Source organism: Mastomys coucha, unplaced genomic scaffold, assembly GCF_008632895.1.
Source record: "Mastomys coucha isolate ucsf_1 unplaced genomic scaffold, UCSF_Mcou_1 pScaffold4, whole genome shotgun sequence".
Classification (NCBI taxonomy): Eukaryota; Metazoa; Chordata; class Mammalia; order Rodentia; family Muridae; genus Mastomys; species Mastomys coucha.
In genome coordinates, this window is record NW_022196910.1 from 55,542,539 (window position 1) to 55,569,605 (window position 27,067).

The 27,067-nt window shown below is 47.2% G+C and overlaps 3 protein-coding genes and 2 long non-coding RNA genes across 14 annotated transcripts in view; 2 read left to right on the forward strand and 3 right to left on the reverse strand.

Moving 5' to 3' along the window:
• The window catches only part of Il23a (interleukin 23 subunit alpha), a 7,557-nt gene extending 6,405 nt beyond the window's left edge, over nucleotides 1-1,152 (reverse strand). For both annotated transcript variants that reach the window (XM_031349543.1, XM_031349545.1), the window contains exon 1: nucleotides 862-1,152. In XM_031349543.1, the coding sequence (XP_031205403.1) occupies nucleotides 862-1,086 (225 nt within the window). In that variant the 5' untranslated portion in view covers nucleotides 1,087-1,152. The remainder of the gene's footprint in view (nucleotides 1-861) is intronic.
• Nucleotides 929-18,469, forward strand: Pan2 (poly(A) specific ribonuclease subunit PAN2). Of its 6 annotated transcripts, none has more exons than XM_031349536.1 (26): nucleotides 929-1,074; nucleotides 1,694-2,092; nucleotides 5,839-6,008; nucleotides 6,113-6,233; nucleotides 6,376-6,453; nucleotides 6,787-7,054; nucleotides 7,954-8,296; nucleotides 8,551-8,647; nucleotides 9,857-9,973; nucleotides 10,060-10,179; nucleotides 10,422-10,550; nucleotides 10,646-10,845; nucleotides 10,944-11,080; nucleotides 11,211-11,317; nucleotides 11,460-11,558; nucleotides 11,656-11,726; nucleotides 11,831-11,972; nucleotides 12,224-12,394; nucleotides 12,514-12,573; nucleotides 13,015-13,105; nucleotides 14,498-14,655; nucleotides 14,749-14,892; nucleotides 15,022-15,201; nucleotides 16,002-16,095; nucleotides 17,379-17,576; nucleotides 17,868-18,469. In XM_031349536.1, exons 2-26 carry the CDS (start codon nucleotides 1,811-1,813, stop codon nucleotides 17,900-17,902), a joined length of 3,612 nt encoding a protein of 1,203 aa, XP_031205396.1. In that variant the 5' UTR covers nucleotides 929-1,074; nucleotides 1,694-1,810; the 3' UTR covers nucleotides 17,903-18,469. The 6 variants fall into 6 exon arrangements, with proteins under 6 accessions (XP_031205396.1, XP_031205399.1, XP_031205397.1 ...); XM_031349539.1 differs by having other exon boundaries at nucleotides 12,251-12,394; XM_031349537.1 differs by having other exon boundaries at nucleotides 10,947-11,080.
• LOC116075995 lies at nucleotides 16,958-17,895 on the reverse strand. Its single transcript, XR_004112773.1, has 2 exons — nucleotides 17,785-17,895; nucleotides 16,958-17,214 (listed from the first exon to the last, which is right to left on the reverse strand). It is a non-coding gene; the product is annotated as an uncharacterized LOC116075995 (long non-coding RNA).
• Nucleotides 18,470-19,210: 741 nt separating the features above from the next.
• Nucleotides 19,211-23,927, forward strand: Cnpy2 (canopy FGF signaling regulator 2). 4 transcript variants are annotated; one of them, XM_031350059.1, is made up of 6 exons: nucleotides 19,211-19,305; nucleotides 20,280-20,392; nucleotides 20,542-20,657; nucleotides 22,841-23,044; nucleotides 23,335-23,431; nucleotides 23,760-23,927. In XM_031350059.1, exons 1-6 carry the CDS (start codon nucleotides 19,292-19,294, stop codon nucleotides 23,801-23,803), a joined length of 588 nt encoding a protein of 195 aa, XP_031205919.1. In that variant the 5' UTR covers nucleotides 19,211-19,291; the 3' UTR covers nucleotides 23,804-23,927. The 4 variants fall into 4 exon arrangements, with proteins under 4 accessions (XP_031205919.1, XP_031205922.1, XP_031205920.1 ...); XM_031350062.1 differs by lacking the exon at nucleotides 19,211-19,305 and adding an exon at nucleotides 19,388-19,481; XM_031350060.1 differs by lacking the exon at nucleotides 19,211-19,305 and adding an exon at nucleotides 19,415-19,727.
• Nucleotides 20,426-20,905, reverse strand: LOC116076334. The gene is made up of 2 exons (XR_004112905.1): nucleotides 20,874-20,905; nucleotides 20,426-20,739 (listed from the first exon to the last, which is right to left on the reverse strand). It is a non-coding gene; the product is annotated as an uncharacterized LOC116076334 (long non-coding RNA).
• Nucleotides 23,928-27,067: the final 3,140 nt, after the last annotated feature.

Sequence of the window (27,067 nt, forward strand, 5' to 3'; positions counted from 1 at the left end):
TCTTAAAAAAAAAAAAAAAGAATGCAGGGATTGTAGGTATGGGAGGCACTTTAGCGGTACATGGCCTTTAAAAACAGAAATGACCGCTGAGTTTGAGCAAGCTAAGACATCTCACAGCCTGGATAAACTCCAAAGCAATTTAGTACACAGCCAATACCCCAGAATCTGCTGGATATGGTGACACACTCTCACAGGAAAGGCAGAGGCAGTAGGGTCTCTGAGTTGGAGGCTAATCAAGAATCCCTCAGAATGATTAACAGCTACAGCTCAGTGACTCAGTTTACTGTTTATCTCTCTCTGAGGGTCAATGTCCAGCTCCACGGTCTAGGGGAATTTTGACAGTCTAGGAGACTTGTTTCTTGGGAAAATTAGGGGACCTCTGGGGACGATACAAATATGGATGGGAATTTCAGATGGATGCCTTTAGAAATAGAGAAAAGGTGGTCACTTGGGCCACACTAGAAGTCAGGCTCCCGCTTCCTTTTTCTTCCCCATATCTAGAAGTCATAGGAAATGCCAGTGAGTTTCGGGGGCACAGGGTCAGAGGTACTGGGATGGCTCACAGGCACAGCAAGATGAAGGTCTATACGCCGGGAATGATGAAGGCCATGCTGGGAATACCCACCGGGCGAGCCCCAATGCTTAGCTTCTGGCGCCCCTTAGTCTAGTTCCTATTCAGGGAGCGTAAAAGCTTAGCTTCCAAGTCTAAAGTTAATTTTGCTTAACAAAGCTTAAGAGTGAAGGGATTACTTTTCGTAAGACCAAATAGGTCCGCGCCTGACTCAGTTTGTCCCCGGTGGCATTCCGTAACCTTGTTTTGGCGGAGGTTACGTCACACGCCTTCTCCGGAGCTGCCTGTACCTGGCTCCTTCTGATTGGCTGAGGTGAGCCCGTGGCCCCTGCTGATTGGACGCGATGGCTGCCAGTCCGCCGTCCATCTTGCTTGTTAGGTTGAGCTAGAGGCGGGGGAGTAGTAGGGAAACTGGAATTTCCCGCGGAGCTGACGGCGCTTTCTCTACCCCCTACTCGTTTGAATTCCACGCGCTCCAAAATATCCGCCATGGAGAAATCTTGGTAATGACCCATTCCCCGTAAGCATCCCAGGAACACGTCTTGACCTTTGCCCTAATCCTTCCCCTCCCGTCCCCTGCGCTGGGGGAGAATTCTGGGTAACCAGTTTCTCTGGTTCGCTCAAAGAATTCTGGGTAGCTATCCGTTTCCATTACTTTCCCCTTACCCCCGCCCCGTTTGTGGGTAACTGGCCGTTCTTGTTACCCACCCCCTGGAGAATGCTGGGTAACCACTGTAAAGGATTCTGGGAAAGTTGTCTTGCTCCCTTCACTACCCAGCCCCTTTGTCTTATGTCCAGTTCTAGGAAACAAGCATCTTAGAGCTCTCCACCAAACTCCAGCCCCTATCCTATCCGCCCCCTTTACCTTGTGGTTCAGGAGAAAGGGAAGTCAAGAATTAGTTCATTCGGTGGGGTGGCAGGGAACTTAGAAAATTTAGAGGTGCAGAGTAAGGGGCACTGTTGTGCCACTCACTGTACAGCGTTGCCCGTGTGCCCTTCCTGCATGCTTCATTCTTTGCCTGGAAGTCTCATCCCCTCTGCCTACCTCATTGTCCTGTCCACATAGAAGATACTTCCAGTGCCTAGGCCTATCCCTGACTGAGCTGCCTCTTTCCCTTGCAGGCCAGGATGTCCATACTAGGTTCACTGGTGCTCTTCTGCTGAAGGCTGGGTCAGGTGTCTGTAGGAACCGTGGCAAGGGAGGGTGTGACTCAGGTCTGACCAGCAGCCACTATCGTCATGAACTTTGAGGGTCTGGATCCTGGACTGGCTGAATTTTCCCCAGCTATGCATTCTACCCTGGACCCAGTTCTGGATGCCCACCTGAATCCAAGTTTGCTACAGAATGTGGAGCTGGACCCAGAGGGAGTGGCTTTGGAGGCTCTTCCTGTCCAGGAGTCAGTGCACATAATGGAAGGTGTCTACTCTGAGTTGCACAGCGTGGTGGCTGAAGTGGGAGTGCCTGTGTCTGTCTCCCACTTTGATTTACATGAGGAGATGCTGTGGGTGGGGAGCCATGGGGTAAGAACTATACCCCTTTCTGAAGGCTGCAAGGGTGTATTAGAAATCTTTATCTGGCCTTTGCCCAAGGACAGCTCTTTGCAGGGAGTCAAAACAGAGTTGATGTGAGGAAAGTTAGCCGGGTCTCTCAAACCAAGAAGGGAATGGAGAGATTAACTACATATTTAGTCTCATAAGGCATTCCACTCTGCCAGTAAGCCCTTCACTTACTGTGTTTTTTTGAGACAACATCTCTCTCTATAGTCCAGGCTGACTAGAACTTATAGCAATCCTCCTGCTTTTGCCTCCAAAGTGCAGAGTTTACTTGTGTGCAACCATATCTGACTCTTGTTGATTGTTTTTTAAGACAGGGTCTCCTCTATCCCAAACTGCCCCTTGAACTTTATGTATAGCCGAGGATGGTCTTGAATTCCTGATCTCCTGATCTCCTGAGTGCTGGGAATATAGATACCAAAACCTTACTCAGTGTATGTCATGCTGGGATAAAACCCAGGGCTTCGTGCATGGCAGGCAAGCGCTGTCCTCACTTCTACAGGTCTGAACTTGTTTTTTTGTTTTAAGATAGGGTTTTGCTATGGAACCCAGGCTGGCCTCAGATTTACGGTCCTGCCGCCATCTCCAGGGTGCTGAGATTATAGGCGGGTCACCAGCCGAGCTCAGTCCATATTTTGATTAACTGTACCCATCACTTAGTTTATAGCCATCCATACTCGATCTTTAGGTTTTTACCCAATTTAGAATTGGGAGTGGGGTTGGGGTTTGAAACAGAGTCTCACTATGTAGCGCCTTCTGATCTTGGGACTTACTATGCAGCCCAGGGTGGCTTTGAACTAGGAGCAGCCTTATCCCAACCTCAAAGTGCTGGTGTCTCGGGAATGCACCATACCTGGTTTATAATTGCAGAATATTTAATGAATGTTTTTGGATATCTTTTGGAATTATTTTGTCTTCTCTTTCTGATGTTAGTCTTAGCAGTTATCAGTGTTAATTTTCAAATGTGTATTAATATATGCTATGAAACCAAATAGTTTTTGTAAGGCCTTGGTTTACTTATTTACGGTTTCAAGGGGGTATGAATTGTTTTTCCATTAGGAGAAATGAACTTTTTCACTGATGTATTCAGTTCCAGTAAGTCAGGCATGCTGGACACAGGGAACAGAACTGAATACAACATAGACCATAGATTAGGCATGGTTGTTCACACCCTATAACCCGGGCTTGGAGACTGAGGCAGGAGGATGGTAAGTTCCAGACCAGCATGGATTACCATAGTAAGACCAAGTGCCACCACCAAAACAGAGATCTACCTGCCTTTGCCTCCTCAGTGCCGGCATTTGAGGCGTGCACAACTATGCCAGCCTTGCACTTTAAAAAAAGTATATCGGAGTGGAAGCTGAAAGGTAGGTACTTATTCATTCCACCTCTTTCCTTTGTCAGCAGAATGAAAAACACACAAAATGAGATGGGGGTGTGAATCAGTGATAAGAACTTGTCTGGAATGCAGGAGGCCCTAGGATCCAACCTTAGTGTCCTCTTACCCCAGGCCCTGGGATCCAGCCTTAGTACCCACCTGCTACAGACCCTGGGATCCAGCCTTAGTGTCCTCTTACCCCAGGCCCTGGGATCCAACCTTAGTGTCCTCTTACCCCAGGCCCTGGGATCCAACCTTAGTGTCCTCTTACCCCAGGCCCTGGGATTCTTTAGTCCATATGCCGAAGGAAGGAAGGAAAAGTCAGCTTTTCCAGTGCTTTGAGAATTAAGGCCAGGACCTTACACATGCAAGGCAAGTGTTTTACAGCTGATCTATATCCCCTCCTTCTGAAACTGGTAAGCTAACCGCTAGGTATCAGAACTTGATTGTAAGGCTTAGGTTTGAAATGAGCAGTTAAAAAACAAAATACAATAATTCATGATCAAGGCTGGGTATGGTAGTCCATACCTTTAATCCCAGCACTTGGAAGGCAGAGGCAAGTGGATTTCTGTGAGTTTGAGGCTAGCCTGGTCTGCAAAGTGGGTTCCAGAACAGCTAGAGATGTCTCAAAAATAAATAAATAAATAATTTTTTAAAAAGAAGTGGGATTCAAGGAGTGTACATGCCTGTAATCCCAACACTTGAGAAATCAAGGCAGACTGTGTAATGTCCAGGCCAGCAAGTACTATGTAGCACAAACCCACCTCAAAGTAAAGAAGGCTGGGTACCTGTCTTAACCGAGTCTTGCCCAGCATATGTGATCCCTTATGTTCAGTTCCCAGTACTGGATAAAACAAAAGAAAAACTCAAGTATAAATGTAGTTAAGACAAAAGCTTTTGAGAACAAATGAGGTTATAAGGGAGGAGGTACCTGTCTCGAGGGCTCCAAAGAGGGGAAGTGGGCAGTGACACAGATTTAATCACACTCTGGAGGCAGAGACAGGATAGCCATGGCTGCATAGTATGACCCTCTCTCAAACAACAGAGCAAAGAAGGCATGCACATACAGAGTCACGAGTCTGGAGTGAATGATGTGCCAGAGCAGGGGAGGTGTTTCAAACAACAGAGCAAAGAAGGCATGCACATACGGAGTCAGGAGTCTGGAGTGTATGATGTGCCAGAGCAGGGGAGGTGTTTCAGTCTTTGTGTTCTGGCCTGTAACCATTGACTCATTATGGATTGCTCACTTGCTATAGAGATTAAGATTTAAGCAAACGAGGACTCCAGAGGCCAATGCAGAAAGGTCTCTGAGTTTGAAGCCAACCTGGTCTTTGTAGCAAATTCCAGAACAGCCAGGGATACATAGACATTGCCTTAAAAGCAACAACAAAAAAGATTTAGCCATCAAGCAAGGTCTGATATCAGCACTTAAGGGGCTTAGGCAGGAGGATTGTGTAGTTTTGAGGTTGTCCTGGTATACACAGCATTTGCCAGGCCACCCTGGACTATATGAGACATCATCATCATCATTATTTATTTATTTATTTTTAATAAAGACCAAAAAAACACCCTAAAACTTGACCATGGAATAAGTGGCCAGTGGAGGTTCAGCTTATGTCCCTGGCCTTCTGAAGAAACAAATCTCTAATTAACTGAAGCATTATCTATCATTATGGTCATAGTGAGAATAAAGTGAGGGCTTCGGTAAGCATTCTGTGCTGGGTGAACAAAGTAATTGGAGGCTGAGGAGCAGCTCGGTTGTTAGCTGGGCAGTGGAGGCACACGCCTTTAATCCCAGCACTTGGGAGGTAGAGGCAGGTGGATTTCTGAGTTCGAGGCCAGCCTGGTCTCCAGAGTGAGTTCCAGGACAGCCAGGGCTACACAGAGAAACCCTGACTCAAAATACAAAACAAACAAACAAAAACTAATTACCTGTTGTCTTCCAGAGGATCTGGATTAGAGTCTCAGCATCCATGTGGTGTTCACTGTTGTCTGTAACTCCAGCTCCAGGGGACCTAGAACCCTCTTCCAGCCTGTCTGGAACATAACACACATACAGATACAAAAATAACATTAAAAAAATTACTTATATAAACCCTCATTTTATTCTCACTATGATCGTAATGATAGGTAACGCTAATTAATAAAAAATAATTTAAAAATAATCTGCAATAATGTAAGATGGAGTAATCAGTGATTTATCACTAAGATTGGCTGGTCCTTAGCCTCATGCTGCTACTGTCTAGACAGAAAGGGAATCTGAGATATGCTCCATCCCTGGCAAGTATCTGCCATGCCCCTGCCTTACCCAAGTGTGTGTTTTCATCCTTTCCAGGGCCACGCCACTTCCTTCTTTGGTCCAGCTCTGGAGCGCTACTCATCCTTTCAGGTCAATGGCAGTGATGACATTCGGCAAATCCAGAGCCTGGAGAACGGTATCCTCTTCCTCACCAAGAACAACCTCAAGTACATGGCCCGCGGGGGGCTCATTATATTTGATTATTTGTAAGTGGTCTTTCAGTTCAGCTGGGAAAGAGGGAAAAAAATGACAGGAAGGCCATAGGATTGGCAGCTGGTGAGACCCTGGCCTGCTGGTTCTTCTCACACAGGCTGGATGAGAGTGAAGACATGCACAGTCTCCTGCTGACGGACAGCAGCACCCTGCTTGTTGGCGGGCTACAGAGCCACATCCTGGAGATTGATCTGAACACTGTTCAGGAGACTCAAAAGGTATGAGCTTGGGTCATGTCCAGGAGAGACCCATGTGGGACCTGAAGTCATGGTGGGGCTGTGCTTGGCCTGTAGTGTGTTGAGATGTGAATGTGACGTCTCTCTTAGTCATGGCAATCATCTTATTGGCTTCTCTCTCCAGTATGCAGTTGAGACACCCGGAGTCACTATCATGAGACAGACAAACCGCTACTTCTTCTGTGGCCACACATCTGGCAAGGTAACCCATAGGCCCTGTTTTGGTAGATATTGAGATCTGCTTTCGCTGTGGGTGAGAGATGAGGGCTTTGAGGAGTTAAGTCATGTCTTGCTTTCTGTGTTGAGATTATCTTGGGTCCTGGTGTTTTCCACAGCTAGGTGCCTTGGAGGCAAAAGGATAAATGAATTCTTTGGGTCATCCTTTCTATCTCTTGGCTACTGTTTCTGCCTTTCTTTGTTCTGACAGTATCCTAGAACCTTGGTCTTCTCTGGCAGGGCTCTCTCAGTGTTAAGTAGGTGGCAGGGTCTCTTCCCTGTCACAGAGGTGGCAGATAACAGGTCTTTTCTTTTCCAGATTTCCCTTCGAGACCTCCGTAGTTTTAAAGTGGAGCATGAATTTGATGCCTTCTCAGGGAGTCTGTCAGATTTTGATGTTCATGGCAACCTGCTGGCTGCCTGTGGCTTCTCCAGTCGCCTCACTGGCCTGGCCTGTGACCGTTTCCTCAAGGTGTACGACCTGCGCATGATGCGTGCCATCACGCCACTTCAAGTGCATGTGGATCCAGCCTTCTTGCGATTCATCCCCACATACACTTCCCGCCTTGCTATCATCTCCCAGTCAGGTATGATGGGCACAGCACTGGGTAGGACAGGTGCAGCCCTGGGTAGGACAGGTGCAGCACTGGGTAGGACAGGTGAAGCCCTGGGTAGGACAAGTGAAGCCCTGGGTAGGACAGGTGCAGCCCTGGGTAGGACAGGTGCAGCACTGGGTAGGACAGGTGCAGCCCTGGGTAGGACAGGTCCATGATCAGAGACCCAGCTCAGCAAGAGTAACCCCATATATCCCTCTGTTGGAGAAAGAAATAATCGTCCACTAGGCTACCATGGTTTCACCTAGGTTTGCTTAGAATGGGCCTGAAGGACAAAAGACAGTAAAGAACACAGGCCTGTGATCCTAGCTACTTGACAGGTTGAAACAGGAAAGTGGTGAATTCAAGTTCTGACTAAGCAACATAGTGATGCCTTGTTTTAAGAAAGAAAAACAGGGCAAGCCAGGACTGCAGCCAAATGACAGAGTGATTGCCCATAAGGTGCCAGGTGCTGTACACCAAATAGTATCTCCTGTACACCATATCAAAAGTAAATAAAACAAAAAACATGGGGACTGAGAAAATGGTTCAGTATTCAGAGTATTTTGTAGAGTTCAGTTCCCAACGCCTACAGTAGGAGGTGTCAGTGGATCTCTTGCCCTCTTCTGGCCTCTGCTAGCACCCGCACTGGTGTGTATATCCCAACACAGGCACACATGTAAGTCTTAGCTGGGTGTGGTGGCACATACCTTTAATAGCAGCACACAAGAGGCAGAGGCATGTGGATCTCTGAAGTGGAGACGTGCCTTTGCTAGGCGTGAAGCGCCTGTGTCACTCCTTTGATTACTGTGTCTCCTGACATTAGAAGAGGGTAAAGGGGTTTTCCCTTTCACTTTCCAGGGCTCACTGGTCTGTCCCTTCTTCCCTCCTAGGTCAATGCCAGTTTTGTGAACCCACAGGCCTGGCCAACCCAGCCGACATCTTCCATGTGAATCCCGTGGGACCTTTGCTAATGACGTTTGATGTGTCAGCCAGCAAGCAGGCCCTGGCCTTTGGAGATTCCGAGGGCTGTGTGCATCTCTGGACTGATTCCCCTGAGCCGTCCTTCAACCCCTACTCCCGAGAGACTGAATTTGCTCTGCCCTGTCTTGTGGACTCCTTGCCGCCTCTAGACTGGAGCCAGGATCTGTTGCCGCTTTCCCTTATCCCCGTCCCACTTACCACTGATGCGCTGCTCTCCGACTGGCCTGCTGCCAACTCTGCCCCTGCTCCCAGGTTGTACCTCACTGCGGGGCTGGAGGGGGCCTGGGGGGGAGATGGAAACTTTCTCTAGCCTGGCTGTTATTCCACTGCTATGGGTATTTTTGTCTGCCTTAAAAGCTTTTTCTTCTTCTGAACCCATGGGCTGGGAAGTGCATGGGTGGCGGCCATGGCCCTCAAGCCTAGCACTGCACTGGAGGCCATGGCTCTCAAGCCTAGCACTGCACTGGAGGCCATGGCCCTCAAGCCTAGCACTGCATGGGTTACAGGCGAGCACCACCCGTGGATGCAGAGATTCTTCGAACCATGAAGAAGGTGGGCTTCATTGGCTACGCTCCCAACCCTCGCACCAGGCTGCGCAACCAGGTGTGTTCAGAGGCGAGCCTGCTGTGGCCTCCTATCCCTTATTAGTGTTTGTTTTGTTTTTAAACAGTAAAGGTTTGGGATGTGTGTGCAGAATTCAAAAAGCTATGCTTGTTGTGCCTGATCCATAGACGATAAGGTTTATCCCTTAGGATGGTTATTTGGTTGAAGAAAAAGACATTACCCCATCAGAAATTATTTATATCCTGTTGTTAAATACCAAACGAATGTTATGAGCACTCTGTGCCAAAGCTGTCCAAAGAGAAGTGTAGGCTAGAGTGGTTAAGACTAGTGTAATGAAATAAGTAGACAGGTGGACGACAAGTGTCTAGTTATGGGGAAAGAGGAAGATGCTGAAAATAACAACTGTTAGAGAAGGTCTCAGGAAATAAGTGGTGACGTTGTAACATTAAAACATTTTATGCCTGTTTTATTATTAGTGTGTGTGTGTGTGTATTTGATGTGCATGAGTGTGAGTGTATGTGAATGTGAGTGCGAGAATATATGAGAGTGTATGTGTGTGAGTTTAAGTGTGTGTGAGAGTATAAATGTATATATGTGTGTGAGTGTGTTTGTATGTGAGTATATGTGTACGTGAGCCTGTGTGAGAATGAATGTGAGAGTGTATGTGTGAGTGTAGGCATGCATGTATCACAAGCACATCTGGAGGTCAGAGGATGACTTTTATTAATTGGTTCTCCATCCATCTTGAGATCTAGGAATTGAACTTAGGTCTGAACTCTGCCCCAATTTTATACTTGTTTACAGTGTGATCTGTGTTGCTTTCCTAAGATAAACCAAAAGCATATTTCTCAGTGTTCTTTCTTTCTTTGTTAGCAGCATTTTGATGGAACTTTTATGTTTGTAATAGATAAAAATAAAGTACATGGCAGGGTTGATTTTATTTTTTTAAGATTTATTTATATTGGGCAGTGGTGGCGCACGCCTTTAATCCCAGCACTTGGGAGGCAGAGGCAGGCAGATTTCTGAGTTCGAGGCCAGCCTGGTCTACAGAGTGAATCCAGGATAGCCAGGGCTACACAGAGAAACCCTGTCTCGAAAAAAAACAAGAAAACCAAAAAAACCCAAACAAAACTAAATGAAAACATCAGAAAGGAAAAAGAAGGGGAAGCCAAAGATGTTAAACCATCCAGCAGACTTTCTTTCTCTCTCTCTCTTTTTTTTTTTTAAACAAAAAACAAAACCCCCTAGATTCCCTATCGATTAAAAGAGTCAGACCATGAATTTGACAACTTCAGCCAAGTCACGGAGTCACCGACAGGGCGAGAAGAGGAGCCTCTCCACACAGTTTCTAAGAAATACCGGAAGGTACTGGGGACACTGAGTCGGGATCTTGTGGGACGTGACCCGGGAGGCCTTCTGTCCTCATTCAGCTCAAACTGTCTGCCCCTTAGGTAACCATCAAATATTCCAAGCTAGGACTGGAAGACTTTGACTTCAAACACTACAATAAGACTCTGTTTGCTGGGTTAGAGCCTCACATCCCCAATGCCTACTGTAACTGCATGATCCAGGTAAGGGCTTGCTCTCCTGCTTTCTGCATTCCCACTGCCCCTTAGTCCCTCCTCTACTCTCCCTAGGGCACCTTGGCCTCATCTACTGTGTGCCCTCCCACATACCGCTGTCTCCTCTGTGAGCTCCATTGCTTCACCGGAGTCCCGCTTTGTATCCAGCGGCTCACAGACCCCCATCTCCCCTCACCCCCCACCCTTCTCCCCTCCCAGTTTCCCACCCGCTCTCCTGCACCCACCTCCAGGTGCTCTATTTCTTGGAGCCTGTTCGCTGTCTGATCCAGAACCACCTTTGCCAGAAGGAGTTCTGCCTGGCGTGCGAGCTTGGCTTCCTCTTCCACATGCTGGACCTCTCTCGTGGCGATCCTTGTCAGGTCAGTCCTCGGAGACCTGGGACACTCAGAACGGCAAGAGAGAGAAGGTGGATGGTTGAAAAGGGCACATTCCCATCAACATCACTTTCTTCCAGGGCAGTAATTTCCTCCGAGCTTTCCGGACCATTCCTGAGGCCTCAGCGCTGGGTCTCATCCTCGCTGACTCAGATGAGGCTTCAGGCAAGGGCAGTCTGGCCAGGCTCATCCAGAGGTGGAATCGCTTCATCCTCACTCAGCTGCATCAGGATATGCAGGAGCTGGAACTGCCCCAGGCTTACCGAGCTGCTGGAGGCAGGTATGGAACTGGATAGGAATAAAGCCCCAAAGGCCAGCCCCGTGACACACAAGAAGTCTTCTAACGCTCAGTGTGTGTGTTGTCCTCACTTCTCTCAGCAGTTTCTGCTCATCAGGGGACTCTGTCATCGGGCAGCTGTTCAGCTGTGAGATGGAGAACTGTAGCCTCTGCCGCTGCGGCAGCGAGACTGTGCGGGCCTCGTCCACGCTGCTCTTCACTCTCTCCTACCCTGAGGGTAGCATTTGTAGTGTGCCCTGCACCTGGGTTGGGAGGTTCCCTCAGATAACTTGTAACACCAAAGAGGGGTTTTGGGGGGCTGTGGGTAGAGGAGAGAGCCTGGAGTGAAGTGTCAAGTTTCTCCTCAGATAAAACTGGGAAGAACTATGACTTTGCTCAGGTGCTGAAGCGAAGTATCTGCCTGGAGCAGAACACACAGGCCTGGTGTGACAGCTGTGAGAAGTACCAGCCCACAGTGAGTAAGCTGGGGTCCCACTTCTTTGAGGACTCATCCATGGTCTAGCTGTAAAGGGAGTGGGAAGAACTCCACTTTTACGGCTCTTGTCTAGGCCTTTTGTTTTTTCTGTAGAGTGCCACTAATTGTTTCCTTCTCTTAGATTCAGACCCGCCACATCCGACATCTGCCAGATATTCTTGTCATTAACTGTGAAGTGAATAGCTCAAAAGACGCTGATTTCTGGAGACTGCAAGCTGAGGTGGTGACCATGGCTGGAAGCAGGACTTCTCACGACTCCTTTGTCTTATCTCTTGCTTTCCTTCTGCATATGAATATATTCTTTCCTTTGTGTTCAGGTTGCCTTCAAATTAGCGGTGAAGAAGTTGGGCGGGGAAATGAAGAGCAAGGAGTTTACTTTAGCTGACCGGTGGGTGCATCTTAGAGCTGTCAGCCAGCGGGACTACTTGCTGATTCCGCTGTTCACTGGCTACATATCTTCAGAGCACATTTCCACTTCTTCTGTCCTAATAGAAAGGAACTGAGGAGTCCAGAGGGCTTTCTGTGTCGTTCCTCCATCGAGGAGCTAAAGAATGTCTGGCTTCCATTTTCCATCCGCATGAAGATGACCAAGAACAAAGGGCTGGATGTTTGCAACTGGGCTGATGAGCATGAGGTGCAGACGATTGAAAAGTGGGAAGAAAAGAGGGACTGAGGGAGCGAAGGTGGGCGGAAGGTGAGGCAGGGCAGGGTATAATGGACCTTAGAGGATCAAGGAAAGGAATCAAACATACCGCTTACCAGTTCTGGGGTTGTCTAGAATAACTCATTTTAGAGTTGGGAAGTCATAGATGGTCTAAAATGGAGATACCCCACCCTCTGCCCTTTATCCCTGTCCCCCATCCCACAACCCATCCTTAAACTTAGCTTAGCAGCCTCGGTGCCCCCTCACAGTGGGGTCCAGCCAGGGCAGAGGAGGAGCATGGTGTCTATGTATATGACTTGATGGCTACTGTGGTACACATCCTGGACTCACGAACAGGCGGCAGCTTGGTGGCTCACATCAAAGTCGGCGAGACCTACCACCAGCGCAAGGAGGTGAGTGAAATGACAGAGAGAAGAGTGTTCCTGGAGGAGGTGGCTGCAGTTCAGTCCCAGTCTGTCCCTGAGCTCCTGACAAGACACTGTGACTTTAGTCTGGCTCTTTACCTGCACAGGGCGTGACTCACCAGCAGTGGTATCTCTTCAATGACTTCCTTATTGAACCTATTGATAAGGTAAATCAAAACTGTGTTCTGTTCCCCACCTCATTCTTTTGGGGAGGTTCAGAGTGGGCGTTGCTGTGTGACTCGGTTGTCCTTGAATTCACTGTGCAGCCTGGGGTACCCTTGACCTCGAGATCTGTCTGCTTCAGCCTCTAGAGTGCTATGATTGCAGGTGTAATTAAAGCCCATTTCCCCTTCCTATGCCTGTCTGTCAGTGTTCTTACTCTTGGGTCCCTGTAGAATGCCGAGAAGGTTCATGATGAATCTAGAGAGCCTTTGGGAATAAATGGCATCAGAAGACTTAAAAAAAATAGCACCTGCGTCCTGACACAAGTATTTTTCTTTTTTTAGAGAGTGAGGCAGTGCTCAGAATTCAACCCAGAGCCTTAGGCACAATAGGCAAGCACGCTAACCCTGAGCCGCCCCTCTAGCCCTGTGTTCTGTCTCCTCTAGTATGAAGCCGTGCAGTTTGACATGAATTGGAAAGTACCTGCTATCCTGTATTATGTCAAAAGGAATCTCAATTCCAGATACAACCTGAACAGTAAGTGGCACAGAGTGGCCCAAAGGCTCAGGCAGTTTAAGTTGGACTCAGAGAAAGCCTGGGGATATCTTCCTAGTGTTCAGGGTTGGTAGCCGGTGCTAACTCTTCCAGGAATACTAAAGAAATTCCTGCTCATCAGATCTTAAGTTTGAAAGCTGGCTGGGTATGGTAGTTTACGCCTGTAATCCCAGCACTCAAAAGGCGGTGGCAGGAGGGTTGCTATGAGTTCATGACCTGAAGTACACAGTCAGTTCAAGGCCTACCTGAGCTATAGAGTAAGAACCATTTCAAAACAAAATTAATTAATTTTGTAGCTGGAAAATCTGAGGGGTGGCATGAAGGATGCTTGGTAAGAGTGGCTTAGGTTAAGATTTTGATTCTGGGGGTGGCAAGATGGCTCAGTGGTTAAGACCACTGACTGCTTTTCTGAAGGTCCTGAGTTCGGATCCCAGCAACCACATGGTGGCTCACAATCACCCATAATGAGATCTGACGCTCTTTTCTGGCATATCTGAAGATAGCTACAGTGTATTACGCCCGGAGCGAGCGGGGCCAGAGCGAGTAGGGCTGTCCTGAGTTCAATTCCAACAGCCACATGATGGCTCACGGCCATCTGTACAGCTACAGTGTACTCATACACATAAAATAAATGAATAAATCTTTTAAAAAAAAGATTTTGATTCTGAACATTTCTATCCTCTTTTGTAGTGGTCTTAATGAGAATGGCCACCATAGGATAGCTTTCTTTTCAAATGACATTTATTGTTGTTTGTTTATTATTACTATTGTGTGTAGAGGCCAAGGACAACTTTGTAATATCAGTTCTCACAGGTTGTCAGGCTTGCGACGCTGTGCAAATGCTTTACCCACAGAGCCAGCTAGTCCCAGTTCCAACCATTGCCCTCAAGTGGCTCTCTCTTCTTCATGGGCATGAGCTCCTTCAGAGGCACCAGCTTGGTGCCTTCAAACGATCGTTTCTCTGAAGCTTGTCTTTTCTGGATTTTGTAGCTAAGGACCAAACTGAAAACCTTATTCTGTCTTTTTCTTGGTCTGTTTCTTGAGAATTTTCTGATTTGATCTGTTGTACTACTAGATACAGTCTCCTTTTTAAATTTTTTATTACATTTCAGTGTACTCAGTGTGTGTGCATTAGTATGTGTACTATAGCAGAATGTGGACATGAGGATTTGTGGGAGTAGGTCCTTTCTTTCTTCCATGTGATCTGGGGGTCATTCATCTTCAGGCTGTAGACTTGGGTGCCCAGGTATACTCCTTGTCCCCAAATGCTTTATCAAGTGATCAGAGTATAGACGGATAGCCTCTGAGGAGCCATCCTGGGGTCTCCCCCTAGTCTCTTCTCTAGCCCCAGTCTTCTCTGCATTCCCCTTCCAGTCAAGAACCCCATTGAGGCTAGTGTACTGCTGGCCGAAGCCTCGCTGGCACGGAAGCAACGGAAAACACATACTACGTTTATTCCACTGATGCTGAATGAGATGCCACAGGCTGGGGACCTGGTAGGCCTTGATGCCGAGTTTGTCACTCTTAATGAGGTAACCAAAGCCAAACGTGGGACATGGGGACAGAACTCTGAGGATATTAGGAATTGTGTTTCTCTGGTGTCCACATTAACCCTTGTGACATAGGAAGAAGCAGAGTTACGCAGTGATGGTACCAAGTCCACCATTAAGCCAAGCCAGATGTCAGTAGCAAGGATCACCTGTGTTCGGGGCCAAGGGCCTAACGAGGGTATCCCCTTCATTGATGACTACATCTCCACGCAAGAGCAGGTATGAGGATGTGAGGGGCATTGAAGTCAACCCAGTGCTTACATAGAGTGCTTAAGAACCCTGGGAAGAGTGGCAGGAAGAAACCACGCCTTCTCCAGCCCAGTGATTTGTCTTTTTCTCTACTCCTAGGTAGTAGACTACTTGACTCAGTACTCGGGGATAAAGCCAGGAGACCTTGATGCCAAAATTTCCTCAAAGCACCTCACAACTCTCAAGTCTACCTACTTAAAGCTTCGCTTTCTCATTGATATTGGAGTCAAGTTTGTGGGTCATGGTCTGCAGAAGGACTTCCGGGTCATCAACCTCATGGTTCGGGCAGGGCTTATTTCAGAGTGTGGTTGTTGTTATTGTTGTCCTTTGTTTCTTGTTTGGGTTTTGTTTTCGTTTTTGTTTTTTTTTTTTTTTTTTTTTTTTTTTTTTTTTTTTTTTTTTTTTTTTTTTTTTTTGGTTTTTTTTTGGTTTTTCGAGACAGGGTTTCTCTGTATAGCCCTGGCTGTCCTGGAACTCACTCTGTAGACCAGGCTGGCCTCGAACTCAAAAATCCACCTGCCTCTGCCTCCCAAGTGCTGGGACTAAAGGCGTGCGCCACCATCGCCCGGCTCGTTTTTGTTTTGACACGGTGTCTCACTAAGTAGCTCTGGCCGCCCTGTACCTAGTTATGTTGAGCAGGCTGGCTTCAAACTCAGGTTCACCTGCCTCCTCCTGCATGGTAGGACTAAAGGCGTACAGTACCGTGCCTAGCACTCCCTCACCCGCAATATACACCCTCCTTCCCACCCAACTTTCTCCTACCACCCTCATTCATTCACAATACTTTAAAAAACAAAACTGTGTTCATTTGGTTTGTGTGCACTCATGCACACCTCCTCCTGCAAGTACTGAATTGCGTGTGTGAGGTCAAAGGTCAGCTTGTGCACATTGACTCTCTCCTTCCATCTTGTGGGTCCTAGGTTGTCAGGCTTGGTGGCAAATGCCTTTACCTGCTGAGCCACCTTGCTGGCCTTGGAGTTACTCTAAAGGACTGGCTTCTCGGGTGTATATCTGAATTCAGAGAATGGGAGGTTCTGGATCATCTGTCTCAAGGCTTCTGTTCTTCTGGTCCCTGCCAGGTGCCCAAGGACCAAGTTCTTGACACAGTCTACTTGTTCCATATGCCCCGAAAACGAATGATTTCCCTGCGATTCCTTGCTTGGTACTTTCTAGGTGAGTTGTCTACCCCTTGTACCCTGTAGTAAGAACTGTAAGAACTGAGTAGGAGTAGAAAACATTAGGGGGGCGGGGGGTACATGGCTCAGCAGTATTTGTTTCTTGTTTGGGGTTTTTTGGTTTTTGTTTTGACACAGGCTAGTGACTAAGTAGCCCTGGCTGCCCTGTAACTAGTTATGTTGAGCACTGACTGCTCTTCCAGGGGCCCTGAGTTCAGTTCCCAGCAACTACATGTTGGCTCACAACCATCTGTAGTGGGATCCGATGCCCTCTTCTGGTGTGTCTGAAGACAGTGAAAGTGTACTCACATAAAACAAATAAATAAATCTTAAAAGAAAACATCAGGGGGCAGGGGATACAGCTCAGCTGGTAGAGTCCTTGTTCAGAGCCCAGCACCACGTGGAACTGGACACAGTGCGGCATGCCTGCCTAGAGTCACAATTCAGGAGACACAGAAGAGACAGAACTTTAAGGTTAGTCTCAGTACATAATGAGGTCAAGGCCAGCCTGGGCTACAAAAGGCCTTGGTTTTGTTTTTTGTTTTTGTTTTTGTTTTAAAAAAAGGAGACTAGAAAGCACAAGGAGGCTGCGCTTTCAGCTCTGTATGTTTGAAGCCAGGCTGGGCAGTAGAGGAGATCCTGTCTTAACAACAGTAGCAAAAAGCTACAACAAAAGTCAGGCAGTAGTCGTTCACGCCTTTAATCTCAGCACCCAGGAGGCAGAGGCAGGTGGGTGTCTGAGTTCGAGGCCAATCCGGTCTACAGTCTCAGTTCTAGTACAGCCAGGGCTATACAGAGAAACCCTGTCTTTAAACAAACAAACAAACAACCCTACAAGAACAACAAAACAACAGGAAACGTTTTGGAATAAAGAATAGTTATTTCTCAAGTTAGAATTACCATTTTTTTTCTGCAGATGGTTTCAGTTAGATCTACCACTAACTTAAGATGACATTTTCTGGGTCTGACTAGTTGGCTTATGGGTCAGGAGCACCTGCTGCTCCTGCAGGGGCTCCAGGGTCAAGTCCCAGTGCTTACGTGATAGCTCACAAGCATCTGTAACTTCAGTTCCAGGCAGTCTGACACCCTCTTCTGATCTCATGGTCACCATGCACTCCTATACATAGACCACATAAATTAAATACAGGCAAAACATTCTGTAAACATAAAATAAGAAAAGATGTTTCTGGGAGACTGGGAGTCTGCATGGAGTTTTCTGGGTGCCAGGATGGAAATGGGGTGCCTTCTTTGTGAGTTCCTTAAGTATCGTGTTTACCCCAGATCTGAAAATTCAGGGTGAGACCCATGACAGCATTGAGGATGCCCGCACAGCCCTTCAGCTCTACAGGAAGTACCTGGAGCTAAGCAAGAACGGCACTGAGCCCGAGTCCTTCCACAAGGTGCTCAAGGGTCTCTATGAGAAGGGCCGAAAGATGGACTGGAAGGTGCCTGAGCCTGAAAGCCAGACAAGTCCCAAGAGTAAGGCTGGGCTGAGGCAAGGGAAATCGGGCTGGGTAGGTTTTAATGGCATATGTAGAGCTTGTACACCACCATCCCATGATTATAACAGTACTCCTACGTGCTCGTGAAGCATCTAACAGTTTACAAATCACTCGGTGTTTCTGTCAGTGAGAGAGAGAGAGACGCTGGTTGTGTGGCTGCTTGTCCAAGTCTGAAATGCCCATACCTTGCCCTTCCCTTCCTCCTGCATAGGCAGTGTCCTGGTGCCTCTCTGTTCACCCTGGTCTCCGTGACTCTGTCTCCTAACAGACGCAGCTGTCTTCTCTTCAGTGCTGGCACTGTGACCCGCCTCCCTTTCACTGCTGCGCCCAGAACTGAGAGGTAGCTTCTCAAGTCGGCTTTACCCTGTCCACTTCCAGATCTGGATCTGCTCAGGGGCTACAGACGGTGCTATTAATAGAACTGGAAAGCAGCAACATTGTTGCAAAGGTTCTAGCTGCCAGATTCCCCTTATCCTCTGCAAAACAGTGGGCCAGAAACAAAGCCTAAAGTGACCCAGGCGGAGTGACTGGTGTTCGTAACACACATCCTGGGTAACTAGTATCTACACAAAAGAGCTCTAGAACCAGAACTCTCAGTTCCCAGCCAGCTAAAGAACTGAAGTCCTGGACAGTCACAGGGTACAGAGATCCAGACAGCTCAAGCATCCAGCTGCTTGAGACAGTAGCTGGATGGAATGGGCCAAAACCAGTGTGGAGGAAGCTGAGCTACTGCTTCATTCCTGACCACAGCTGAGAAGTATCTGTCTTCCATACATTCTCTCTCGAGTTTTGTTTTATTTTTTAAAAATTTTGCTTAAAACAGCATGTTTTATAAAATAAAAATATTTTTATCTCATTAGAAAACCGGTAGTGTGGGATTCTTTGACTTCTGTCTTTCTTTGTTTTGTTTGTTTTGGTTTTTCGAGACAGGGTTTCTCTGTGTAGCCTTGGCTGTCCTGGAACTCACTCTGTAGACCAGGCTGGCCTCGAACTCAGAAATCTGCCTGCCTCTGCCTCCCAAGTGCTGGGATTCAAGGCGTGCGCCACCACCGCCCGGCCTTTCGTTGTTTTAACAATGAGAAAGTGAAAACTGTGTTCAGATCCACACCTAGAAATGAAGATTTTGGAGTCCCAGAATGAATGGATCCGGGAGGAACATAATTGTTTTTCCCCTGGACGGTGTTCGGTCTTTGCTGTAGTCACCTTGCACCCTAAATACATAAAGCGATCACAAATCCCAGTTTATCTTAAAACCTTAAGGCGCCGGGCGGAATACCAAAAATGATTTTCCGAAACACATACCTAATGACGATCATTTCTTAATTTGGCACAAGAAGGAAGGTGTTTAAAAACAACGTCTTTTTATTTTGTTTTTGTTTTTTCGAGACAGGGTTTCTCTGTGTAGCCTCGGCTGTTCTGGAACTCACTCTGTAGACCAGGCTGGCCTCGAACTCAGAAATCCACCTGCCTCTGCCTCCCAAGTGCTGGGATTCAAGGCGTGCGCCACCACTGCCTGACCAACAACGTCTTTTTAAAAAGAAAGGAAAAGACCTGTAGCTACTGGCAGAGTGGTACTGCAGTGCTTGCTGGGAAATGTAGTTTGCTGTGTCATGAAATCTTTGTGCATTGATACCTAGGCTTCTCTCCCTCTACTAATTGCATCTGTTTGCAACTCCTAACCCACATGGACTGATGCAGTACCCCAGGTACCACTTGAGCTCGGTCCTCACCGTAGGCTAGGCTACCTTTGTTCTTTGGGTGGTCACGTGAACCGATTCGCCACGCAAGTCTGGGTCCTCAACCCTTCCAAGGGGTCCTCGCCGCCTCGGAGGCGCTCCTAAAGCTGCCTGCTCGCGCGAGAGTTTGGAGGGGCGGGCTTAGGGTCAGTTTCGTGGGGGCTCACACGGGACCCTCAGATCTCCGTTTAGGTGCTGCCTAGTTAAGTGCGGGAAGCTGGGCCAGGCGGTCACTGGCCACCCCGAACCTGGCGGGCGCCGGAGCGCTCGGGAGAAGCCGGGGCAGCCCCGTTCTTCCCAGCCAGCTGCTAGGGTTGGGAGCCACAGAAAACAAAGTGAGAGTCCGGCTTCTTTCCAGGGCCCGGGCCACGGCGGCGGCCGTGGGAGCAGAGGTGGGACAGATAAGAGCGTCAGAGGCTGTGGGCGCACTGAGGTTGGGAATGGACCCGAGAGAAGCAATGGCGGAGTCCTTGCAAAAGAGGCTGGTCTGCACGGGAAACGCTTACCTTCTGAAGATGGGGATTCTGGAAACCTTGGTGCTAGGTCCACATAGGCCCTGGTTATGGCGTGTACTCGCAGGCTTCGTGGCCTGACTGACGGTTCCTTGCTGGCAGTCCCTTACTGCCCGTCATCCTCGCGTAATCAATAACCTCCATCTCAAAGCTACTGCATAGTTCTGTGAGCCCTCAGTGCCCAGTGCTAAAGTATCAATAACACGGGCCCTCACCTGTGGAGGACATACTTGCTGGAGCTGAGTCCCAGTCCTGAGCTCTCACTACCTATTACCCCATCCCGAACTCCGGTCCCTCGGGTATTTGTAACGTGGTGAATAATAGTGTCAGAATCATACCGAGGCCTTTGAAGGACTTGGAATGAAGGGTGGCGGTTGTGGGGAAAATGGTTCGCGCTCCTTACACCTGTGTTTCATTTTCATACAATTCCAGGTGGAGCGACGCTATTACGTTAAAGATGAAAGGCTGGGGTTGGCTAGCCCTACTTTTGGGAGTCCTGCTGGGAACTGCCTGGGCTCGAAGGAGCCAGGATCTACACTGTGGAGGTAAAAGCACAAAGACCAGTGGAGAAGTGGGAGGAAGCTGACCCTTGGGTTATAAGATCTGAAGCTTGGAACAAGGATGGATAGGAAACCCCTTGGGTTGACCCATTCCTCTCACCGTCCCCACCCCCTATTCTCTTCCCTGACACCAGCTTGCAGGGCTCTGGTGGATGAATTAGAGTGGGAAATTGCCCGCGTGGACCCCAAGAAGACCATTCAGATGGGATCCTTCCGAATCAATCCAGATGGCAGCCAGTCAGTTGTTGAGGTAACTTACTGTTCCTCAAATAAAGTAGCTCACCCAGGCTTACAGTATGAACTTGATGAGAAGAAACAGGAAGCCATTCCACCTGTAAATGATAATAATCTTAACCCTCAGAGGCGGAACCAGAAGGATCTTTCTGAGTTCTAGTTCTGGTCTAGACCATAGAATTAGGTACTGTCTTCAGAAAGAAAAGAAACAGCCTGATGTGGTGGTACATACCATTAATCCCAGCAGAGGCAGAGCCAGGCCCATCTTGAGTTTGAGGCCAGCCTGGTCTATAAAGAGATCTCCAGGACAACCAGGGCTGTTATAGAGAGAAACCCTATCTCAAAAAACCAACCGACCAAACAAACAAAAAACCAAGGAGCCAGAACATTGTGTATCTGAAGGATTGGGCTCTAAGCCAATTATGGTATAGCATGCCTGTAATCCTAGTACTGGGAGATGGAGACAGGATGGTCAGGAGTTCAAGGACTCCTGAACTACTTGAGACCCTGCCTCACACAAACAGAGCAGTTGGGCTCTGCCTATCTGGAAGAGCCTGGAAAGTTATTACCACATGTTTCTTGGCCCCAAACCTCAATGAATTGTTTCTGCTGTAGAAGTTAGGCTTTGGTTAGTACCCACATCCCCAGTTCACATGGCTCTTGTTTCATTATAGCACGATTGTGTGTGTGTGTGTGTGTGTGTGTGTATTCATTTAAAAAAGAATAAGAGGTCTTGTCCAGCTGGGAACATAGCTAAGTTGATAGAGTGCTACCCTAGCATGCACAGAACCCTGGGTTTGGTCCTTAGCATTCCATAAACCCAGCAAACTGGTCCACATCCGTAATCCCTGCACTCAAAGTCTTCCATGGAGCTAGAGAGATGGCTCAGTGGTTAGGAGCACATGCTGCTGTTGCAGGGGACTCGGTGGCTCAGATACTAGCACCCATGTAGTAGCTCCTAACTCATTCTGGGGAATCTAACACTCCCTTCCGGTTTCTATGGTCACTAGGCATGTATACATGCAAGCACTGATACATAAAATAAAAATTAATCCTTTTTTAAAAAGGTCTTTGTATTAAAGAAATTTCTATTAGCTAGAAATACAAGTTAAAGCTATATGTAGTAAATAATGTGCAAGGAAATTTAATGATTTATTTATTTTTACTTTATCTGGATTGGTGTTTTGCCAGAATGCATGTGTGAGGGTGCCAGATCCCCTGGAACTGGAGTTGAAAACATTTGTGAGCCGCCATGTGTAAATCCAGTCCCCTGGAAAAGCAGCCAGTGTTCCTAAACACTGAGCCATCTCTCCAGTGTTGGTGTCCAATCATTGAAGCCTGTACTGCCTCTTTTACATTTTTTGTTTGTTTGTTTGTTGTTTTTTATTTTTTTCAAGGCCGGGTCTTACTCTGTAGCCCAGGCTGGCCTGGAACTCACTCTGTAGACCAGGCTGGCCTGGAGCTCACTCTGTAGACCAGGCTGGCCTGGAGCTCACTCTGTAGACCAGGCTGGCCTTGAATTTACAGAGATCTACCTGCCTCTGACTCCCAAGTGCTGGGATTAAAGGTGTGTGCCACTGTGCCTGGCTTTTAATGTTATTTTATATATATTTTTAATTTTTAATGTTATTTTAATAACTAATAAATAACTATGCCCATAAGAACTAAGAAAATTCACAGAAAAAAAAACCATAGTTGATTATAGTTAATCAAAGTGGTTTCTGCCTATATTTGGGTGCATGTTTTGTTTTTTTGAGTTTTATAATCAGTCAAAAAAGAGATTGTCCATTCTCCCAGAGTGGAGGCAGTGAGTTACTGGCTCACTGCCAGTATGTGAATTACTGGTTCTTGGAAATTAATAGGGATTCTTGGACACAGATTGGAAGTTGGAGGTGGATTTCTATGAGTTCAAGGCCAGCCTGGTCTACATAGTTGCTGGCTAGCCAGGGCTACAGCATGAGACCCTGTTCCAAAGGACAGACAAACAAAATGTGCACATTTGAAAGTAACTTGAGAGGGAGAAAGGATGGGCAGACATCACACAGAATATTATTAGGGAAGTTTTTGTTGTTTTGGGGTTTGCTTTTGTTTTGTTTTTAAAATGAGCTGCTTGAGCCAGATTCTAAAAGAAAGGTAAGAGTTCAAATGACTGGTAATCTGAGGTGGAGGGGAGTGACTGAAGGCTGAGGACATTTCTAGGTACCTTATGCCCGCTCAGAGGCCCACCTCACAGAGTTGCTTGAGGAGGTGTGTGACCGAATGAAGGAGTATGGGGAACAGATTGACCCTTCCACCCACCGCAAGAACTATGTACGCGTTGTGAGCAGGAATGGAGAATCCAGTGATCTAGACCTGCAGGGCATCCGAATTGATTCAGATATCAGTGGCACCCTCAAGTTTGCGGTGAGTAGCTGGTTCTTGGGAGTTTGTAGGGATTCCCAGGCACAGGTTGGGAGTTGGAGGCGGATATGGTGTTTCCTGCTTGTAACTCCAGCACTTGGAGCAGCGGTTGGAAGATCAGCATAAGTTTGAGGCTGGCCTAGTTCCTAGTGAGTTCTAGATCAGCTGGGGTGATATAGTAAGGCCCTGTCTATAAAATCTCCACCCCCACCCCAAAACCAAGTAGAGAGCTAAGCCAGTGTCTTTTCCCACCTCGGGATCCTGGGTCAGTTCTCTCTCTTCTTGGTCGGCAGTGTGAGAGCATTGTGGAGGAATATGAGGATGAGCTTATTGAATTCTTCTCCAGAGAGGCTGACAACGTTAAAGACAAACTTTGCAGTAAGCGGACAGGTAAGTACTCACCACTTTACGTCCCTTGCTCACAGCCCAGTGTAACCCTGCTTACGGCCCTGACCCTCACCACCAGAGCGTGTGGCTACACACTCAGACCTCTGATAGGTGTCCCACATAGCTGGCTTCCATTTCCCTTGGCTTGGGGTTTGGAATGATTTCTCTCCAGTCTCCCCCTAATAGTTTTCAGAATATGTGTCTATTACCCTAGATTCAGGAGAGGGAACGGTAGGGTGGTTGTCAGTTGGCCTGAGGTGCCTTCCTGGTAAGGGGTGTATGTGCGTGTGAGAGTCGCTGTTTCCTTCATACTTTTATGTACTATTTGCAGATCTATGTGACCATGCCCTGCACAGATCTCATGATGAGCTATGAATCACTGGAGCAAGCAGCCTACACCAACGTGATAGAACACCCCCAGGAGGGGAAGATGGTGGCGTTGCCTTTTATATTATGTTTTTATGGAAATGAACTGAAAAATCTCTTGAAACCAAAAGTATAAACCGTGTTGTCTTTTATGCCCAAATGTAGCCTTTGTATCAGGCTTGAAGGTTGGGGGACTGCAGACCGAAAGAAATTGGAGGGGTGGGTTTGGAGATTTTCATAGCATAATAGCATACATTTAAGAGGGCCCTGGCCCATTAACTCTCTGTCGTGTCAGGATCCTGTTCACCTACAAACTGTGGATGAGTATTTTAGTGTCTACTTAATGATGTGTTGGCAACTGTGGTGCTGTGGAGAGAGAACCTAAATGACAACACAGGCTCTAGGAGATCCCTGTGCTCCTTCTGGAAACACACTGAAGGTGGAGGCCTGTCTGGATGGTGGAGGCTGGTCTGGACAGGCAGTAATTGCGCTGCATTGTTCTCTTTCTTTCTTTCTCTCTTTCTTTCTTTTTTTAATATATGAGTACATAGTTGCTCTCTTCAGACACACCAGAAGAGGTCATTGCTTGCCATTACAGATAGCTGTGAGCCACCATGCAGTTGCTGGGAATTGAACTGGGGACCTCTGGAAGAGCAGTCGGTGCTCTTAGTTACTCTCTCCAGCCCCCAAGATTCATCTTTTTTTTTTTTTTCGAGACAGGGTTTCTCTGTGTAGCCCTGGCTGTCCTGGTACTCACTCTGTAGACCAGGCTGGCCTCGAACCCAGAAATCCGCCCTCCCAAGTGCTGGGATTAAAGGCGTGCACCACCACTGCCTGGCCCTTTTGAAACTTTTTTTTTTTTAATTGTTGTTTTTCTAAACAATTTCACAATGTTTCTGCACTTGGGAGGCAGAGGCAGGCGGATTTCTAAGTTCGAGTCCAGCCTGGTCTACAGAGTGAGTTCCAGGACAGCCAGGGCTGCACAGAGAAACCCTGTCTCGAAAATACAAAAAAAAAAAAAGATTTATTTATTATATATAAGTACACTGTAGCTGTCTTCAGACACCCCAGAAGAAGGGGTCAGATCTCATTTCTGCTGGTTGTGAGCCATCATGTGGTTGCTGGGATTTGAACTCATGACCTTTAGAAGAGCAGTTGGCACTCTTAACCCCTGAGCCATCTCTCCAGCCCTTGAAACTTCTTAAACACCCTGATGCTGAGGAGTTTCAGAGTTTAGAATGAAACATTCATCTCTGTCTCAGGAATGTCTTAGAGCATCTAAATGAAAATTTCAATTTTGTGTTATTTCTTCTCTTTCTCCTTTCTGTTCTCCTCTCCCTCTCTCTAAGATTTCTATTTTATCATCTGCATCTTGCCTATATGTGCCTGGTGCCCGTAGAGGTCAGAACTGAAATTAACAGACAGTTATCCCACCATGTGGGATGTGGGTATGGGGAATTGAACCCCAGGTCCTCTCCAAGAGCAACAAATGCTTTTGCCCACTGACCCATCTCTCCAGCCCCAGTGGTTGTTTCTCTATGGAGTTGCTGGGGATGGAACGTAGAAAAGTTTTGCTCTTTAATTTTACATTTATTTTGTTTGTGAACTGCCTTTGGAGGTTAGAGGACAATCTGGACCACCTTTGGGAGTTCTCGCCTTCGTGGGTCCAGAGATTAAACCCAGGTCTTTAGACTTGGTGTCATTACTCTCTGTCTGCTAAGCCATATCACCCACCTCTCAGGTTAAACAAAGACACTTACAACTTTTAAAGCTGGGTGTGGGGCCTCCCATGAGTTATCCAAGCACTTGGAGATATGAGGCAGGAGGATTGCCCAGAACTGGAGGGCAGCTGGGCGGCATAGACCTTGTCTCAAAAAAAGAATAAAAGTGCTGACAAAGAGGCTCGGTAAGCAGAGGCGCTTGCTGCCAAGCCTGACCTGAGTCTAACCCACAAATCCTACTTGGGAGGAGGGCACTGGCTCCTTCTACTTGTCCTCTGACCTCCATTTTGTGCAGTGGGGACTAAATTTACAACGTTTTAGCCAGGCAGTGGTGGCACTCACCTTTAATCCCAGCACTCAGGAGGCAGAGGCAGGTTGATTGCTGAATTTAAGGCCAGCCTGGTCTACAGAGTGAGTTCTGGGACAGCCAGGACTACACAGAGAAACCCTGTCTCAAAATAACAACCCCCACAGGGTTTTAGAATCATTTTAGAAAGAGACCTTGGGGTAGGCACCATAATATATGGCTGGGAGGAGGATTGCAAATTTGAAGCCAGTCTGGACTAGTTGGTAACACCCTGTCTCAGAAGCAAAAGAACTTGAAATTCATGTGGTTTACCTCTGCCCACTTTACAGGTCAAGAAAATGGCATCCAGAGAAGCCACAAATTCTAAAGTCTGAGTTTAGTAGTAAAACTGGATCTGTAGTTTTCCTGTCAATCTGATCTAAAGTAGTTAGAAAGTAGCTTTATTTTAAGACTTATTTTGTTGTCGTTGTGGTTATTATTTTGAGACTGGGTCTTACCAGATAGCCCTGGGTGTCCTGGAATTCAGTTCACTATATAGACTATACCACCCTCTAATCCAAAGAGATCTGCTTCTTCCTCTCCAGAACTGTGATTAAAAGCACATGCTACAAGGTTTGGCCAGAGCATTTTAACCCCCAGACTTAATGGAGGGTTGTGTGTGTGTGTGTGTGTGTGTATATATATATATATATATATATATATATATATATATATTGTACCGTATGACTGCCTGGTACCTATGGAGGCCAAAAAAGGGTGTTGTATCACCTGGAACTGTAGCTGTGAGCCACCATGTGGGTGCGCAAATTGAACTCAGGACCTCTGGAAGAGTAGCCAGTGCTCTTAATCCCTGAGCCACCTCCAGCCATTTTTCTTTAAAATATGCTCCACCTCCATCTGGAGCATATTTTAAAGAAAAAGAAAAAAGAGGGTTGTTTGTATATGCATACATAAGCACATATAGAAGTCAGAGGACAACTTTATGAAGCCTACTCCTTCCACCTTGACATTGTTGGGGTCCAGGAGTCACTCCACAAACTGTATGACTACTGATCTCAGTCAGACAGGGATAGTTTATTAAGCATTTGCCTCTGGACTGATTGATCAGGGCTACAGACCAGACTTGGGAGGGAGTTGACTGTGACCCTGAGCCAGGAGCCTATAGAGCTTTTATTTATTTTTTTTAAAGATTTATTTTATTTATTTTATGTGTATGAGTACACTGTAGCTATACAGATGGCCGTG